Source organism: Oncorhynchus mykiss, chromosome 26 (assembly GCF_013265735.2).
Source record: "Oncorhynchus mykiss isolate Arlee chromosome 26, USDA_OmykA_1.1, whole genome shotgun sequence".
NCBI classification, from domain to species: domain Eukaryota; kingdom Metazoa; phylum Chordata; class Actinopteri; order Salmoniformes; family Salmonidae; genus Oncorhynchus; species Oncorhynchus mykiss.
In genome coordinates this window covers 48946165-48965869 of record NC_048590.1, presented here as the reverse complement: position 1 = coordinate 48965869, position 19705 = coordinate 48946165, and the positions used below count along the sequence as shown (strand labels likewise).

The following is a 19705-nucleotide window of genomic DNA, read 5'->3' as shown; positions in this document are numbered from 1 at the left end:
CCACGAACACAACATAACCATGTTTATAACCACACAACATAAACATGTTACTATAAACTACCAGCCCCACCACGAACACAACCATGTTTATAACCACACAACATAAACACGTTACTATAAACTACCAGCCCAACCACGAACACAACCATGTTTATAACCACACAACATAAACACGTTACTATAAACTACCAGCCCCACCACGAACACAACACAACCATGTTACTATAAACTACCAGCCCCACCACGAACACAACAAAACCATGTTACTATAAACTACCAGCCCAACCACGAACACAACCATGTTTATAACCACACAACATAAACATGTTACTATAAACTACCAGCCCAACCACGAACACAACACAACCATGTTACTATAAACTACCAGCCCAACCACGAACACAACCATGTTTATAACCACACAACATAAACATGTTACTATAAACTACCAGCCCCACCACGAACACAACCATGTTTATAACCACACAACATAAACATGTTACTATAAACTACCAGCCCCACCACGAACACAACACAACCATGTTTATAACCACACAACATAAACACGTTACTATAAACTACCAGCCCCACCACGAACACAACCATGTTTATAACCACACAACATAAACATGTTACTATAAACTACCAGCCCCACCACGAACACAACCATGTTTATAACCACACAACATAAACATGTTACTATAAACTACCAGCCCAACCACGAACACAACCATGTTTATAACCACACAACATAAACATGTTACTATAAACTACCAGCCCAACCACGAACACAACCATGTTTATAACCACACAACATAAACACGTTACTATAAACTACCAGCCCAACCACGAACACAACCATGTTTATAACCACACAACATAAACACGTTACTATAAACTACCAGCCCAACCACGAACACAACCATGTTTATAACCACACAACATAAACACGTTACTATAAACTACCAGCCCCACCACGAACACAACCATGTTTATAACCACACAACATAAACATGTTACTATAAACTACCAGCCCCACCACGAACACAACCATGTTTATAACCACACAACATAAACATGTTACTATAAACTACCAGCCCAACCACGAACACAACAAAACCATGTTACTATAAACTACCAGCCCCACCACGAACACAACCATGTTTATAACCACACAACATAAACATGTTACTATAAACTACCAGCCCAACCACGAACACAACACAACCATGTTACTATAAACTACCAGCCCTACCACGAACACAACAAAACCATGTTACTATAAACTACCAGCCCAACCACGAACACAACAAAACCATGTTACTATAAACTACCAGCCCAACCACGAACACAACAAAACCATGTTACTATAAACTACCAGCCCAACCACGAACACAACAAAACCATGTTACTATAAACTACCAGCCCTACCACGAACACAACAAAACCATGTTACTATAAACTACCAGCCCAACCACGAACACAACAAAACCATGTTACTATAAACTACCAGCCCAACCACGAACACAACCATGTTTATAACCACACAACATAACCACGTTACTATAAACTACCAGCCCAACCACGAACACAACAAAACCATGTTACTATAAACTACCAGCCCAACCACGAACACAACAAAACCATGTTACTATAAACTACCAGCCCAACCACGAACACAACAAAACCATGTTACTATAAACTACCAGCCCAACCACGAACACAACAAAACCATGTTACTATAAACTACCAGCCCAACCACGAACACAACAAAACCATGTTACTATAAACTACCAGCCCAACCACGAACACAACAAAACCATGTTACTATAAACTACCAGCCCCACCACGACCACAACCATGTTTATAACCACACAACATAAACATGTTACTATAAACTACCAGCCCAACCACGAACACAACACAACCATGTTACTATAAACTACCAGCCCTACCACGAACACAACCATGTTTATAACCACACAACATAAACATGTTACTATAAACTACCAGCCCAACCACGAACACAACCATGTTTATAACCACACAACATAAACATGTTACTATAAACTACCAGCCCAACCACGAACACAACCATGTTTATAACCACACAACATAAACATGTTACTATAAACTACCAGCCCCACCACGAACACAACAAAACCATGTTTATAACCACACAACATAAACACGTTACTATAAACTACCAGCCCCACCACGAACACAACACAACCATGTTTATAACCACACAACATAAACACGGTACTATAAACTACCAGCCCCACCACGAACACAACAAAACCATGTTACTATAAACTACCAGCCCCACCACGAACACAACCATGTTTATAACCACACAACATAAACACGTTACTATAAACTACCAGCCCAACCACGAACACAACCATGTTTATAACCACACAACATAAACATGTTACTATAAACTACCAGCCCAACCACGAACACAACAAAACCATGTTACTATAAACTACCAGCCCAACCACGAACACAACACAACCATGTTACTATAAACTACCAGCCCAACCACGAACACAACACAACCATGTTACTATAAACTACCAGCCCAACCACGAACACAACACAACCATGTTACTATAAACTACCAGCCCAACCACGAACACAACACAACCATGTTACTATAAACTACCAGCCCAACCACGAACACAACATAAACACGTTACTATAAACTACCAGCCCAACCACGAACACAACATAAACACGTTACTATAAACTACCAGCCCAACCACGAACACAACCATGTTTATAACCACACAACATAAACATGTTACTATAAACTACCAGCCCAACCACGAACACAACACAACCATGTTACTATAAACTACCAGCCCAACCACGAACACAACACAACCATGTTACTATAAACTACCAGCCCCACCACGAACACAACATAACCATGTTACTATAAACTACCAGCCCAACCACGAACACAACATAACCATGTTACTATAAACTACCAGCCCCACCACGAACACAACCATGTTTATAACCACACAACATAAACATGTTACTATAAACTACCAGCCCCACCACGAACACAACCATGTTTATAACCACACAACATAAACACGTTACTATAAACTACCAGCCCAACCACGAACACAACAAAACCATGTTTATAACCACACAACATAAACATGTTACTATAAACTACCAGCCCCACCACGAACACAACACAACCATGTTTATAACCACACAACATAAACACGTTACTATAAACTACCAGCCCAACCACGAACACAACCATGTTTATAACCACACAACATAAACACGTTACTATAAACTACCAGCCCAACCACGAACACAACCATGTTTATAACCACACAACATAACCATGTTACTATAAACTACCAGCCCAACCACGAACACAACCATGTTTATAACCACACAACACAACCATGTTACTATAAACTACCAGCCCCACCACGAACACAACACAACCATGTTTATAACCACACAACATAAACATGTTACTATAAACTACCAGCCCAACCACGAACACAACCATGTTTATAACCACACAACATAAACATGTTACTATAAACTACCAGCCCAACCACGAACACAACACAACCATGTTACTATAAACTACCAGCCCAACCACGAACACAACCATGTTTATAACCACACAACATAAACATGTTACTATAAACTACCAGCCCCACCACGAACACAACACAACCATGTTACTATAAACTACCAGCCCCACCACGAACACAACAAAACCATGTTACTATAAACTACCAGCCCAACCACGAACACAACAAAACCATGTTACTATAAACTACCAGCCCCACCACGAACACAACACAACCATGTTACTATAAACTACCAGCCCCACCACGAACACAACACAACCATGTTACTATAAACTACCAGCCCAACCACGAACACAACCATGTTTTTAACCACACAACATAAACATGTTACTATAAACTACCAGCCCAACCACGAACACAACACAACCATGTTTATAACCACACAACATAAACACGTTACTATAAACTACCAGCCCCACCACGAACACAACCATGTTTATAACCACACAACATAAACACGTTACTATAAACTACCAGCCCAACCACGAACACAACCATGTTTATAACCACACAACATAAACATGTTACTATAAACTACCAGCCCAACCACGAACACAACCATGTTTAGAACCACACAACATAAACATGTTACTATAAACTACCAGCCCAACCACGAACACAACACAACCATGTTACTATAAACTACCAGCCCAACCACGAACACAACCATGTTTATAACCACACAACATAAACATGTTACTATAAACTACCAGCTCCACCACGAACACAACATAAACACGTTACTATAAACTACCAGCTCCACCACGAACACAACACAACCATGTTTATAACCACACAACATAAACACGTTACTATAAACTACCAGCTCCACCACGAACACAACATAAACACGTTACTATAAACTACCAGCTCCACCACGAACACAACATAAACACGTTACTATAAACTACCAGCTCCACCACGAACACAACACAACCATGTTTATAACCACACAACATAAACACGTTACTATAAACTACCAGCCCCACCACGAACACAACCATGTTTATAACCACACAACATAAACATGTTACTATAAACTACCAGCCCCACCACGAACACAACACAACCATGTTTATAACCACACAACATAAACATGTTACTATAAACTACCAGCCCAACCACGAACACAACCATGTTTATAACCACACAACATAAACATGTTACTATAAACTACCAGCCCAACCACGAACACAACCATGTTTATAACCACACAACATAAACACGTTACTATAAACTACCAGCCCAACCACGAACACAACCATGTTTATAACCACACAACATAAACATGTTACTATAAACTACCAGCCCCACCACGAACACAACATAACCATGTTACTATAAACTACCAGCCCAACCACGAACACAACCATGTTTATAACCACACAACATAAACATGTTACTATAAACTACCAGCCCCACCACGAACACAACATAACCATGTTACTATAAACTACCAGCCCAACCACGAACACAACCATGTTTATAACCACACAACATAAACACGTTACTATAAACTACCAGCCCAACCACGAACACAACACAACCATGTTTATAACCACACAACATAAACACGTTACTATAAACTACCAGCCCAACCACGAACACAACACAACCATGTTTATAACCACACAACATAAACACGTTACTATAAACTACCAGCCCAACCACGAACACAACATAAACATGTTACTATAAACTACCAGCCCAACCACGAACACAACACAACCATGTTACTATAAACTACCAGCCCAACCACGAACACAACAAAACCATGTTACTATAAACTACCAGCCCAACCACGAACACAACCATGTTTATAACCACACAACATAAACATGTTACTATAAACTACCAGCCCAACCACGAACACAACACAACCATGTTTATAACCTCACAACATAAACACGTTACTATAAACTACCAGCCCAACCACGAACACAACACAACCATGTTTATAACCACACAACATAAACACGTTACTATAAACTACCAGCCCAACCACGAACACAACCATGTTTATAACCACACAACATAAACACGTTACTATAAACTACCAGCCCAACCACGAACACAACATAACCATGTTACTATAAACTACCAGCCCAACCACGAACACAACCATGTTTATAACCACACAACATAAACATGTTACTATAAACTACCAGCCCAACCACGAACACAACACAACCATGTTACTATAAACTACCAGCCCAACCACGAACACAACATAAACATGTTACTATAAACTACCAGCCCAACCACGAACACAACACAACCATGTTACTATAAACTACCAGCCCAACCACGAACACAACAAAACCATGTTACTATAAACTACCAGCCCAACCACGAACACAACACAACCATGTTTATAACCACACAACATAAACACGTTACTATAAACTACCAGCCCCACCACGAACACAACAAAACCATGTTACTATAAACTACCAGCCCAACCACGAACACAACACAACCATGTTTATAACCACACAACATAAACACGTTACTATAAACTACCAGCCCAACCACGAACACAACCATGTTTATAACCACACAACATAAACACGTTACTATAAACTACCAGCCCCACCACGAACACAACCATGTTTATAACCACACAACATAAACATGTTACTATAAACTACCAGCCCAACCACGAACACAACACAACCATGTTTATAACCTCACAACATAAACACGTTGCTATAAACTACCAGCCCAACCACGAACACAACACAACCATGTTTATAACCACACAACATAAACATGTTACTATAAACTACCAGCCCCACCACGAACACAACCATGTTTATAACCACACAACATAAACACGTTACTATAAACTACCAGCCCAACTACGAACACAACATAAACATGTTACTATAAACTACCAGCCCAACCACGAACACAACATAAACATGTTACTATAAACTACCAGCCCAACCACGAACACAACACAACCATGTTACTATAAACTACCAGCCCAACCACGAACACAACCATGTTTATAACCACACAACATAAACATGTTACTATAAACTACCAGCCCCACCACGAACACAACCATGTTTATAACCACACAACATAAACATGTTACTATAAACTACCAGCCCAACCACGAACACAACCATGTTTATAACCACACAACATAAACATGTTACTATAAACTACCAGCCCCACCACGAACAAAACCATGTTTATAACCACACAACATAAACACGTTACTATAAACTACCAGCCCCACCACGAACACAACCATGTTTATAACCACACAACATAAACATGTTACTATAAACTACCAGCCCAACCACGAACACAACCATGTTTATAACCACACAACATAAACACGTTACTATAAACTACCAGCCCAACCACGAACACAACCATGTTTATAACCACACAACATAAACATGTTACTATAAACTACCAGCCCCACCACGAACACAACCATGTTTATAACCACACAACATAAACATGTTACTATAAACTACCAGCCCCACCACGAACACAACCATGTTTATAACCACACAACATAAACATGTTACTATAAACTACCAGCCCAACCACGAACACAACAAAACCATGTTTAGAACCACACAACATAAACATGTTACTATAAACTACCAGCCCAACCACGAACACAACACAACCATGTTTATAACCACACAACATAAACACGTTACTATAAACTACCAGCCCAACCACGAACACAACCATGTTTATAACCACACAACATAAACATGTTACTATAAACTACCAGCCCAACCACGAACACAACACAACCATGTTACTATAAACTACCAGCCCAACCACGAACACAACACAACCATGTTACTATAAACTACCAGCCCAACCACGAACACAACCATGTTTATAACCACACAACATAAACATGTTACTATAAACTACCAGCCCAACCACGAACACAACACAACCATGTTACTATAAACTACCAGCCCAACCACGAACACAACAAAACCATGTTACTATAAACTACCAGCCCAACCACGAACACAACAAAACCATGTTACTATAAACTACCAGCCCAACCACGAACACAACAAAACCATGTTACTATAAACTACCAGCCCAACCACGAACACAACAAAACCATGTTACTATAAACTACCAGCCCAACCACGAACACAACAAAACCATGTTACTATAAACTACCAGCCCAACCACGAACACAACACAACCATGTTACTATAAACTACCAGCCCAACCACGAACACAACAAAACCATGTTACTATAAACTACCAGCCCCACCACGAACACAACATAAACACGTTACTATCAACTACCAGCCCAACCACGAACACAACCATGTTTATAACCACACAACATAAACATGTTACTATAAACTACCAGCCCAACCACGAACACAACACAACCATGTTACTATAAACTACCAGCCCAACCACGAACACAACCATGTTTATAACCACACAACATAAACACGTTACTATAAACTACCAGCCCAACCACGAACACAACACAACCATGTTACTATAAACTACCAGCCCAACCACGAACAAAACCATGTTTATAACCACACAACATAAACACGTTACTATAAACTACCAGCCCCACCACGAACACAACCATGTTTATAACCACACAACATAAACATGTTACTATAAACTACCAGCCCAACCACGAACACAACCATGTTTATAACCACACAACATAAACATGTTACTATAAACTACCAGCCCCACCACGAACACAACACAACCATGTTACTATAAACTACCAGCCCAACCACGAACACAACCATGTTTATAACCACACAACATAAACACGTTACTATAAACTACCAGCCCCACCACGAACACAACCATGTTTATAACCACACAACATAAACACGTTACTATAAACTACCAGCCCAACCACGAACACAACCATGTTTATAACCTCACAACATAAACATGTTACTATAAACTACCAGCCCAACCACGAACACAACAAAACCATGTTTATAACCACACAACATAAACACGTTACTATAAACTACCAGCCCCACCACGAACACAACACAACCATGTTTATAACCACACAACATAAACACGTTACTATAAACTACCAGCCCCACCACGAACACAACACAACCATGTTTATAACCACACAACATAGAACACGTTACTATAAACTACCAGCCCAACCACGAACACAACCATGTTTATAACCACACAACATAAACACGTTACTATAAACTACCAGCCCCACCACGAACACAACACAACCATGTTTATAACCACACAACATAAACACGTTACTATAAACTACCAGCCCCACCACGAACACAACACAACCATGTTTATAACCACACAACATAAACATGTTACTATAAACTACCAGCCCCACCACGAACACAACCATGTTTATAACCTCATTTGGTTCAACTTTTAAATAACTTTATTAGAATATGATAGAATATGATATTCAAAATACAATATAATCGCAATTTACTTTCAAATGTTATGTAGCCTACAGTTCAATCATTTTCCCCTCGTACCTCTTGATTAGAATTTTTTAAATTTTTTTATCCTACACCAGGAAGTTTCCATGCAAACAACATGTAGGCTAGGCTACATTGCCATAGTAGATTTTCCGTGGTTAACAAGGAGATGAAATACCTTATTTCAGTTGTACGGAATGATTGTCAAATAGATCAATTGCCCTCCTGACTGGTGCAGTGGTCTAAGGCTCTGCATCTCAGTGCTAGCTGTGGTCTAAGGCTCTGCGTCTCAGTGCTAGCTGTGGTCTAAGGCTCTGCATCTCAGTGCTAGCTGTGGTCTAAGGCTCTGCATCTCAGTGCTAGCTGTGGTCTAAGGCTCTGCGTCTCAGTGCTAGCTGTGGTCTAAGGCTCTGCATCTCAGTGCTAGCTGTGGTCTAAGGCTCTGCGTCTCAGTGCTAGCTGTGGTCTAAGGCTCTGCATCTCAGTGCTAGCTGTGGTCTAAGGCTCTGCATCTCAGTGCTAGCTGTGGTCTAAGGCTCTGCATCTCAGTGCTAGCTGTGGTCTAAGGTTCTGCATCTCAGTGCTAGCTGTGGTCTAAGGCTCTGCACCTCAGTGCTAGCTGTGGTCTAAGGCTCTGCATCTCAGTGCTAGCTGTGGTCTAAGGCTCTGCATCTCAGTGCTAGCTGTGGTCTAAGGCTCTGCATCTCAGTGCTAGTTGTGGTCTAAGGCTCTGCATCTCAGTGCTAGCTGTGGTCTAAGGCTCTGCATCTCAGTGCTAGCTGTGGTCTAAGGCTCTGCGTCTCAGTGCTAGCTGTGGTCTAAGGCTCTGCATCTCAGTGCTAGCTGTGGTCTAAGGCTCTGCATCTCAGTGCTAGCTGTGGTCTAAGGCTCTGCATCTCAGTGCTAGCTGTGGTCTAAGGCTCTGCATCTCAGTGCTAGTTGTGGTCTAAGGCTCTGCATCTCAGTGCTAGTTGTGGTCTAAGGCTCTGCGTCTCAGTGCTAGCTGTGGTCTAAGGCTCTGCGTCTCAGTGCTAGCTGTGGTCTAAGGCTCTGCGTCTCAGTGCTAGCTGTGGTCTAAGGCTCTGCGTCTCAGTGCTAGCTGTGGTCTAAGGCTCTGCGTCTCAGTGCTAGCTGTGGTCTAAGGCTCTGCGTCTCAGTGCTAGCTGTGGTCTAAGGCTCTGCATCTCAGTGCTAGCTGTGGTCTAAGGCTCTGCATCTCAGTGCTAGCTGTGCCACTAGAGATTCTGGGTGAGATTCTGGATGAGACGAGACTAACTACCAATTGGATACCACGAAATTGGGGAGAAAAAAATATATATATATATTTTTACAAATAAATTGCTCATTGTCAGGTAAAATTGCTGTACTAAAATGTTCCGAAGATAATTCCCACCAGAAGGCGAAATTATTTTGAAAAATGTTGGTTGCAATGAGGATGGAAACATAACCCTGACATCTGTCTTAGGGGGTGGAAGCATAACCCTGACATCTGTCTTAGGGGGTGGAAACATAACCCTGACATCTGTCTTAGGGGGTGGAAACATAACCCTGACATCTGTATTAGGGGGTGGTTAGGGGGTGGAAACATATCCCTGACATCTGTCTTAGGGGGTGGAAACATAACCCTGACATCTGTATTAGGGGGTGGAAACATAACCCTGACATCTGTCTTAGGGGGTGGTTAGGGGGTGGAAACATAACCCTGACATCTGTCTTAGGGGGTGGAAACATAACCCTGACATCTGTCTTAGGGGGTGGAAACATAACCCTGACATCTGTCTTAGGGGGTGGAAACATAACCCTGACATCTGTATTAGGGGGTGGTTAGGGGGTGGAAACATATCCCTGACATCTGTCTTAGGGGGTGGAAACATAACCCTGACATCTGTATTAGGGGGTGGAAACATAACCTTGACATCTGTCTTAGGGGGTGGTTAGGGGGTGGAAACATAACCCTGACATCTGTATTAGGGGGTGGAAACATAACCCTGACATCTGTCTTAGGGGGTGGTTAGGGGGTGGAAACATAACCCTGACATCTGTCTTAGGGGGTGGAAACATAACTCTGACATCTGTCTTAGGGGGTGGAAACATAACTCTGACATCTGTCTTAGGGGGTGGAAACATAACCCTGACATCTGTATTAGGGGGTGGAAACATAACCCTGACATCTGTCTTAGGGGGTGGAAACATAACCCTGACATCTGTCTTAGGGGGTGGAAACATAACCCTGACATCTGTATTAGGGGGTGGAAACATAACCCTGACATCTGTATTAGGGAGTGGAAACATAACTCTGACATCTGTCTTAGGGGGTGGAAACATAACTCTGACATCTGTCTTAGGGGGTGGAAACATAACCCTGACATCTGTCTTAGGGGGTGGAAACATAACCCTGACATCTGTCTTAGGGGGTGGAAACATAACCCTGACATCTGTCTTAGGGGGTGGAAACATAACTCTGACATCTGTCTTAGGGGGTGGAAACATAACTCGGACATCTGTCTTAGGGGGTGGAAACATAACCCTGACATCTGTCTTATGGGGTGGAAACATAACCCTGACATCTGTCTTAGGGGGTGGAAACATAACCCTGACATCTGTCTTAGGGGGTGGAAACATAACCCTGACATCTGTCTTAGGGGGTGGAAACATAACCCTGACATCTGTCTTAGGGGGTGGAAACATAACCCTGACATCTGTCTTAGGGGGTGGAAACATAACCCTGACATCTGTCTTAGGGGGTGGAAACATAACCCTGACATCTGTCTTAGGGGGTGGAAACATAACCCTGACATCTGTCTTAGGGGGTGGAAACATAACCCTGACATCTGTCTTAGGGGGTGGAAACATAACCCTGACATCTGTCTTAGGGGGTGGAAACATAACCCTGACATCTGTCTTAGGGGGTGGAAACATAACCCTGACATCTGTCTTAGGGGGTGGAAACATAACCCTGACATCTGTCTTAGGGGGTAGAAACATAACCCTGACATCTGTCTTAGGGGGTGGAAACATAACCCTGACATCTGTCTTAGGGGGTGGAAACATAACCCTGACATCTGTCTTAGGGGGTGGAAACATAACCCTGACATCTGTCTTAGGGGGTGGAAACATAACTCTGACATCTGTCTTAGGGGGTGGAAACATAACTCTGACATCTGTCTTAGGGGGTGGAAACATAACCCTGACATCTGTCTTAGGGGGTGGAAACATAACCCTGACATCTGTCTTAGGGGGTGGGAACATAACCCTGACATCTGTCTTAGGGGGTGGAAACATAACCCTGACATCTGTCTTAGGGGGTGGAAACATAACCCTGACATCTGTTTAGGGGGTGGGAACATAACCCTGACATCTGTCTTAGGGGGTGGAAACATAACCCTGACATCTGTCTTAGGGGGTGGAAACATAACCCTGACATCTGTCTTAGGGGGTGGAAACATAACCCTGACATCTGTCTTAGGGGGTGGAAACATAACCCTGACATCTGTCTTAGGGGGTGGGAACATAACCCTGACATCTGTCTTAGGGGGTGGAAACATAACCCTGACATCTGTCTTAGGGGGTGGAAACATAACTCTGACATCTGTCTTAGGGGGTGGAAACATAACTCTGACATCTGTCTTAGGGGGTGGAAACATAACCCTGACATCTGTATTAGGGGGTGGTTAGGGGGTGGAAACATATCCCTGACATCTGTCTTAGGGGGTGGAAACATAACCCTGACATCTGTATTAGGGGGTGGAAACATAACCCTGACATCTGTCTTAGGGGGTGGTTAGGGGGTGGAAACATAACCCTGACATCTGTCTTAGGGGGTGGAAACATAACCCTGACATCTGTCTTAGGGGGTGGAAACATAACCCTGACATCTGTCTTAGGGGGTGGAAACATAACCCTGACATCTGTATTAGGGGGTGGTTAGGGGGTGGAAACATATCCCTGACATCTGTCTTAGGGGGTGGAAACATAACCCTGACATCTGTATTAGGGGGTGGAAACATAACCTTGACATCTGTCTTAGGGGGTGGTTAGGGGGTGGAAACATAACCCTGACATCTGTATTAGGGGGTGGAAACATAACCCTGACATCTGTCTTAGGGGGTGGTTAGGGGGTGGAAACATAACCCTGACATCTGTCTTAGGGGGTGGAAACATAACTCTGACATCTGTCTTAGGGGGTGGAAACATAACTCTGACATCTGTCTTAGGGGGTGGAAACATAACCCTGACATCTGTATTAGGGGGTGGAAACATAACCCTGACATCTGTCTTAGGGGGTGGAAACATAACCCTGACATCTGTCTTAGGGGGTGGAAACATAACCCTGACATCTGTATTAGGGGGTGGAAACATAACCCTGACATCTGTATTAGGGAGTGGAAACATAACTCTGACATCTGTCTTAGGGGGTGGAAACATAACTCTGACATCTGTCTTAGGGGGTGGAAACATAACCCTGACATCTGTCTTAGGGGGTGGAAACATAACCCTGACATCTGTCTTAGGGGGTGGAAACATAACCCTGACATCTGTCTTAGGGGGTGGAAACATAACTCTGACATCTGTCTTAGGGGGTGGAAACATAACTCGGACATCTGTCTTAGGGGGTGGAAACATAACCCTGACATCTGTCTTATGGGGTGGAAACATAACCCTGACATCTGTCTTAGGGGGTGGAAACATAACCCTGACATCTGTCTTAGGGGGTGGAAACATAACCCTGACATCTGTCTTAGGGGGTGGAAACATAACCCTGACATCTGTCTTAGGGGGTGGAAACATAACCCTGACATCTGTCTTAGGGGGTGGAAACATAACCCTGACATCTGTCTTAGGGGGTGGAAACATAACCCTGACATCTGTCTTAGGGGGTGGAAACATAACCCTGACATCTGTCTTAGGGGGTGGAAACATAACCCTGACATCTGTCTTAGGGGGTGGAAACATAACCCTGACATCTGTCTTAGGGGGTGGAAACATAACCCTGACATCTGTCTTAGGGGGTGGAAACATAACCCTGACATCTGTCTTAGGGGGTGGAAACATAACCCTGACATCTGTCTTAGGGGGTAGAAACATAACCCTGACATCTGTCTTAGGGGGTGGAAACATAACCCTGACATCTGTCTTAGGGGGTGGAAACATAACCCTGACATCTGTCTTAGGGGGTGGAAACATAACCCTGACATCTGTCTTAGGGGGTGGAAACATAACTCTGACATCTGTCTTAGGGGGTGGAAACATAACTCTGACATCTGTCTTAGGGGGTGGAAACATAACCCTGACATCTGTCTTAGGGGGTGGAAACATAACCCTGACATCTGTCTTAGGGGGTGGAAACATAACCCTGACATCTGTCTTAGGGGGTGGAAACATAACCCTGACATCTGTCTTAGGGGGTGGGAACATAACCCTGACATCTGTCTTAGGGGGTGGAAACATAACCCTGACATCTGTCTTAGGGGGTGGAAACATAACCCTGACATCTGTCTTAGGGGGTGGAAACATAACCCTGACATCTGTCTTAGGGGGTAGAAACATAACCCTGACATCTGTCTTAGGGGGTGGAAACATAACCCTGACATCTGTCTTAGGGGGTGGAAACATAACCCTGACATCTGTCTTAGGGGGTGGAAACATAACCCTGACATCTGTCTTAGGGGGTGGAAACATAACCCTGACATCTGTCTTAGGGGGTGGAAACATAACCCTGACATCTGTCTTAGGGGGTGGAAACATAACCCTGACATCTGTCTTAGGGGGTGGGAACATAACCCTGACATCTGTCTTAGGGGGTGGAAACATAACCCTGACATCTGTCTTAGGGGGTGGAAACATAACCCTGACATCTGTTTAGGGGGTGGGAACATAACCCTGACATCTGTCTTAGGGGGTGGAAACATAACCCTGACATCTGTCTTAGGGGGTGGAAACATAACCCTGACATCTGTCTTAGGGGGTGGAAACATAACCCTGACATCTGTCTTAGGGGGTGGAAACATAACCCTGACATCTGTCTTAGGGGGTGGGAACATAACCCTGACATCTGTCTTAGGGGGTGGAAACATAACCCTGACATCTGTCTTAGGGGGTGGAAACATAACTCTGACATCTGTCTTAGGGGGTGGAAACATAACTCTGACATCTGTCTTAGGGGGTGGAAACATAACCCTGACATCTGTCTTAGGGGGTGGAAACATAACCCTGACATCTGTCTTAGGGGGTGGAAACATAACCCTGACATCTGTCTTAGGGGGTGGAAACATAACCCTGACATCTGTCTTAGGGGGTGGAAACATAACCCTGACATCTGTCTTAGGGGGTGGGAACATAACCCTGACATCTGTCTTAGGGGGTGGAAACATAACCCTGACATCTGTCTTAGGGGGTGGAAACATAACTCTGACATCTGTCTTAGGGGGTGGAAACATAACCCTGACATCTGTCTTAGGGGGTAGAAACATAACCCTGACATCTGTCTTAGGGGGTGGAAACATAACCCTGACATCTGTCTTAGGGGGTGGAAACATAACCCTGACATCTGTCTTAGGGGGTGGAAACATAACCCTGACATCTGTCTTAGGGGGTGGAAACATAACCCTGACATCTGTCTTAGGGGGTGGAAACATAACCCTGACATCTGTCTTAGGGGGTGGAAACATAACCCTGACATCTGTCTTAGGGGGTGGAAACATAACCCTGACATCTGTCTTAGGGGGTGGAAACATAACCCTGACATCTGTCTTAGGGGGTGGAAACATAACCCTGACATCTGTCTTAGGGGGTAGAAACATAACCCTGACATCTGTCTTAGGGGGTGGAAACATAACCCTGACATCTGTCTTAGGGGGTGGAAACATAACCCTGACATCTGTCTTAGGGGGTGGAAACATAACCCTGACATCTGTCTTAGGGGGTGGAAACATAACTCTGACATCTGTCTTAGGGGGTGGAAACATAACTCTGACATCTGTCTTAGGGGGTGGAAACATAACCCTGACATCTGTCTTAGGGGGTGGAAACATAACCCTGACATCTGTCTTAGGGGGTGGAAACATAACCCTGACATCTGTCTTAGGGGGTGGAAACATAACCCTGACATCTGTCTTAGGGGGTGGGAACATAACCCTGACATCTGTCTTAGGGGGTGGGAACATAACCCTGACATCTGTCTTAGGGGGTGGAAACATAACCCTGACATCTGTCTTAGGGGGTGGAAACATAACCCTGACATCTGTCTTAGGGGGTAGAAACATAACCCTGACATCTGTCTTAGAGGGTGGAAACATAACCCTGACATCTGTCTTAGGGGGTGGAAACATAACCCTGACATCTGTCTTAGGGGGTGGAAACATAACCCTGACATCTGTCTTAGGGGGTGGAAACATAACCCTGACATCTGTCTTAGGGGGTGGAAACATAACCCTGACATCTGTCTTAGGGGGTGGAAACATAACCCTGACATCTGTCTTAGGGGGTGGGAACATAACCCTGACATCTGTCTTAGGGGGTGGAAACATAACCCTGACATCTGTCTTAGGGGGTGGAAACATAACCCTGACATCTGTTTAGGGGGTGGGAACATAACCCTGACATCTGTCTTAGGGGGTGGAAACATAACCCTGACATCTGTCTTAGGGGGTGGAAACATAACCCTGACATCTGTCTTAGGGGGTGGAAACATAACCCTGACATCTGTCTTAGGGGGTGGAAACATAACCCTGACATCTGTCTTAGGGGGTGGGAACATAACCCTGACATCTGTCTTAGGGGGTGGAAACATAACCCTGACATCTGTCTTAGGGGGTGGAAACATAACTCTGACATCTGTCTTAGGGGGTGGAAACATAACTCTGACATCTGTCTTAGGGGGTGGGAACATAACCCTGACATCTGTCTTAGGGGGTGGAAACATAACCCTGACATCTGTCTTAGGGGGTGGAAACATAACCCTGACATCTGTCTTAGGGGGTGGAAACATAACCCTGACATCTGTCTTAGGGGGTGGGAACATAACCCTGACATCTGTCTTAGGGGGTGGAAACATAACCCTGACATCTGTCTTAGGGGGTGGAAACATAACCCTGACATCTGTCTTAGGGGGTGGAAACATAACCCTGACATCTGTCTTAGGGGGTGGCCAATGCTGGATGCAATTGAGATGAGCTGTGCAGGTGAATTTCGCACGTATTGATGGTTTACGGAGAGATCTGCTGGCCATAATTTAGTGGCCATTCTTCATTGCAATATGCCCATTATGGTGTGTGTGTGTGTGTGTGTGTGTGTGTGTGTGTGTGTGTGTGTGTGTGTGTCGCACGCACAGGTTTTGTCTCTCTGAGACGAGTTGTCCTCAGGAAGACCACTTTCCGCCCAATCTGTGTGTGAAGGTGAACGGGAAGCCATGCAACCTCCCGGTAAGAAACACAACTCCACACACTGTACAGTACTGCTAGTTACACACTGTACAGTACTGCTAGTTACTGTTAGTTACACACTGTACAGTACTGCTAGTTACACACTGTACAGTACTGCTAGTTACTGTTAGTTACACACTGTACAGTACTGATAGTTACTGTTAGTTACTGCTAGTTACACACTGTACAGTACTGTTAGTTACACACTGTGCAGTACTGTTAGTTACACACTGTACAGTACTGTTAGTTACACACTGTACAGTACTGTTAGTTACACACTGTGCAGTACTGTTAGTTACACACTGTGCAGTACTGCTAGTTACACACTGTACAGTACTGTTAGTTACACAATGTGCAGTACTGCTAGTTACTGTTAGTTACACACTGTACAGTACTGATAGTTACTGTTAGTTACTGCTAGTTACACACTGTACAGTACTGTTAGTTACACACTGTGCAGTACTGTTAGTTACACACTGTACAGTACTGTTAGTTACACACTGTACAGTACTGTTAGTTACACACTGTGCAGTACTGTTAGTTACACACTGTGCAGTACTGCTAGTTACACACTGTACAGTACTGCTAGTTCCACACTGACAGTACTGCTAGTTACACACTGTACAGTACTGTTAGTTACACAATGTGCAGTACTGCTAGTTACACACTGTACAGTACTGCTAGTTACACACTGTATAGTACTGCTAGTTACACACTGTACAGTACTGTTAGTTACACACTGTACAGTACTGCTAGTTACACACTGTACAGTACTGTTAGTTACTGTTAGTTACTGCTAGTTACACACTGTACAGTACTGTTAGTTACACACTGTACAGTACTGCTAGTTACACACTGTACAGTACTGTTAGTTACTGTTAGTTACTGCTAGTTACACACTGTACAGTACTGCTAGTTACACACTGTACAGTACTGTTAGTTACTGCTAGTTACACACTGTACAGTACTGTTAGTTACTGCTAGTTCACACTGTACAGTACTGTTAGTTACTGCTAGTTCACACTGTACAGTACTGTTAGTTACTGTTAGTTACTGTTAGTTACTGTTAGTTCACACTGTACAGTACTGTTAGTTACTGTTAGTTACTGTTGGTTACTGTTAGTTACTGCTAGTTACACACTGTACAGTACTGTTAGTTACTGTTAGTTACTGTTAGTTCACACTGTACAGTACTGTTAGTTACACACTGTACAGTACTGTTAGTTACACACTGTACAGTACTGTTACTGTTAGTTACTGCTAGTTACACACTGTGCAGTACTGTTAGTTACTGCTAGTTACACACTGTGCAGTACTGTTAGTTACTGCTAGTTACACACTGTACAGTACTGCTAGTTACACACAAACCATACCTTCAATTACAATAAACATTTAATTGAGATGTGGTGTGACTTTTCCCCCTCTCTTTCTCCCCCCTCTCCCTCCCTTTCTCCCTCCCTCCCTCTCTCTCTCTCCACCTGTCTCTCTCCCTTCTCTCTCCCTCCCTCTCTCTATCCGTCTCTCCCCCCCTCTCAGGGTTATCTTCCTCCAACGAAAAACGGTGTGGAGCCGAAGCGCCCCAGCCGGCCCATCAACATTACCTCAGTGGTCAGACTATCCACCACAGTCCCCAACACCATCGTGGTGTCTTGGACCTCAGAGGTTGGAAGGGTAAGATATGATAAGATGATACATTTAAAATTCTCTTAATTTGATTGTTGTCTATCTTAATTGTAAACATTTATAGAAAACATTTAGTTTCTTTCTGACCTTTTTATTATTATTTTGTTGTTGTATTTTTATATATTTTTATTTTATTTAATGTTTTAAATGTTTTTATTTGTTTATTATTGCCCCCTTTTCTACCCAAATTCCTGGTATCCAATTGGTAGTTAGTCTTGTCCCATCGTTGCAACTCCCATACGGACTCGGGAGAGGTGAAAGGTCGAGAGCCACGCGTCCTCCGAAACACGACCCCGCCTAGCCGCACTGCTTCTTGACACATTGTTCGCTTACCCCGGAAGCCAGCCGCACCGATGTGTCGGAGGAAACACCGTGCACCTGGCGACCGTGTCAGTGTGCACTGCACCCGGCCCGCCACAGGAGTCGCTAGAGCGCGATGGGACAAGGACATGCCGGCCAAACCCTCCCCTAACCTGGGCCAATTGTGCACCGCCTC

General features: G+C 43.7%; 1 protein-coding gene across 2 annotated transcripts in view; it reads left to right on the top strand.

The window, feature by feature from the left end:
- The window catches only part of LOC110527003 (E3 SUMO-protein ligase PIAS1-like), a 109634-nt gene that overhangs the window by 80806 nt on the left and 9123 nt on the right, over positions 1 to 19705 (top strand). For both annotated transcript variants that reach the window (XM_036963709.1, XM_036963708.1), the window contains exons 5-6: positions 17436 to 17526; positions 19063 to 19197. In XM_036963709.1, the coding sequence (XP_036819604.1) occupies positions 17436 to 17526; positions 19063 to 19197 (226 nt within the window). The remainder of the gene's footprint in view (positions 1 to 17435; positions 17527 to 19062; positions 19198 to 19705) is intronic.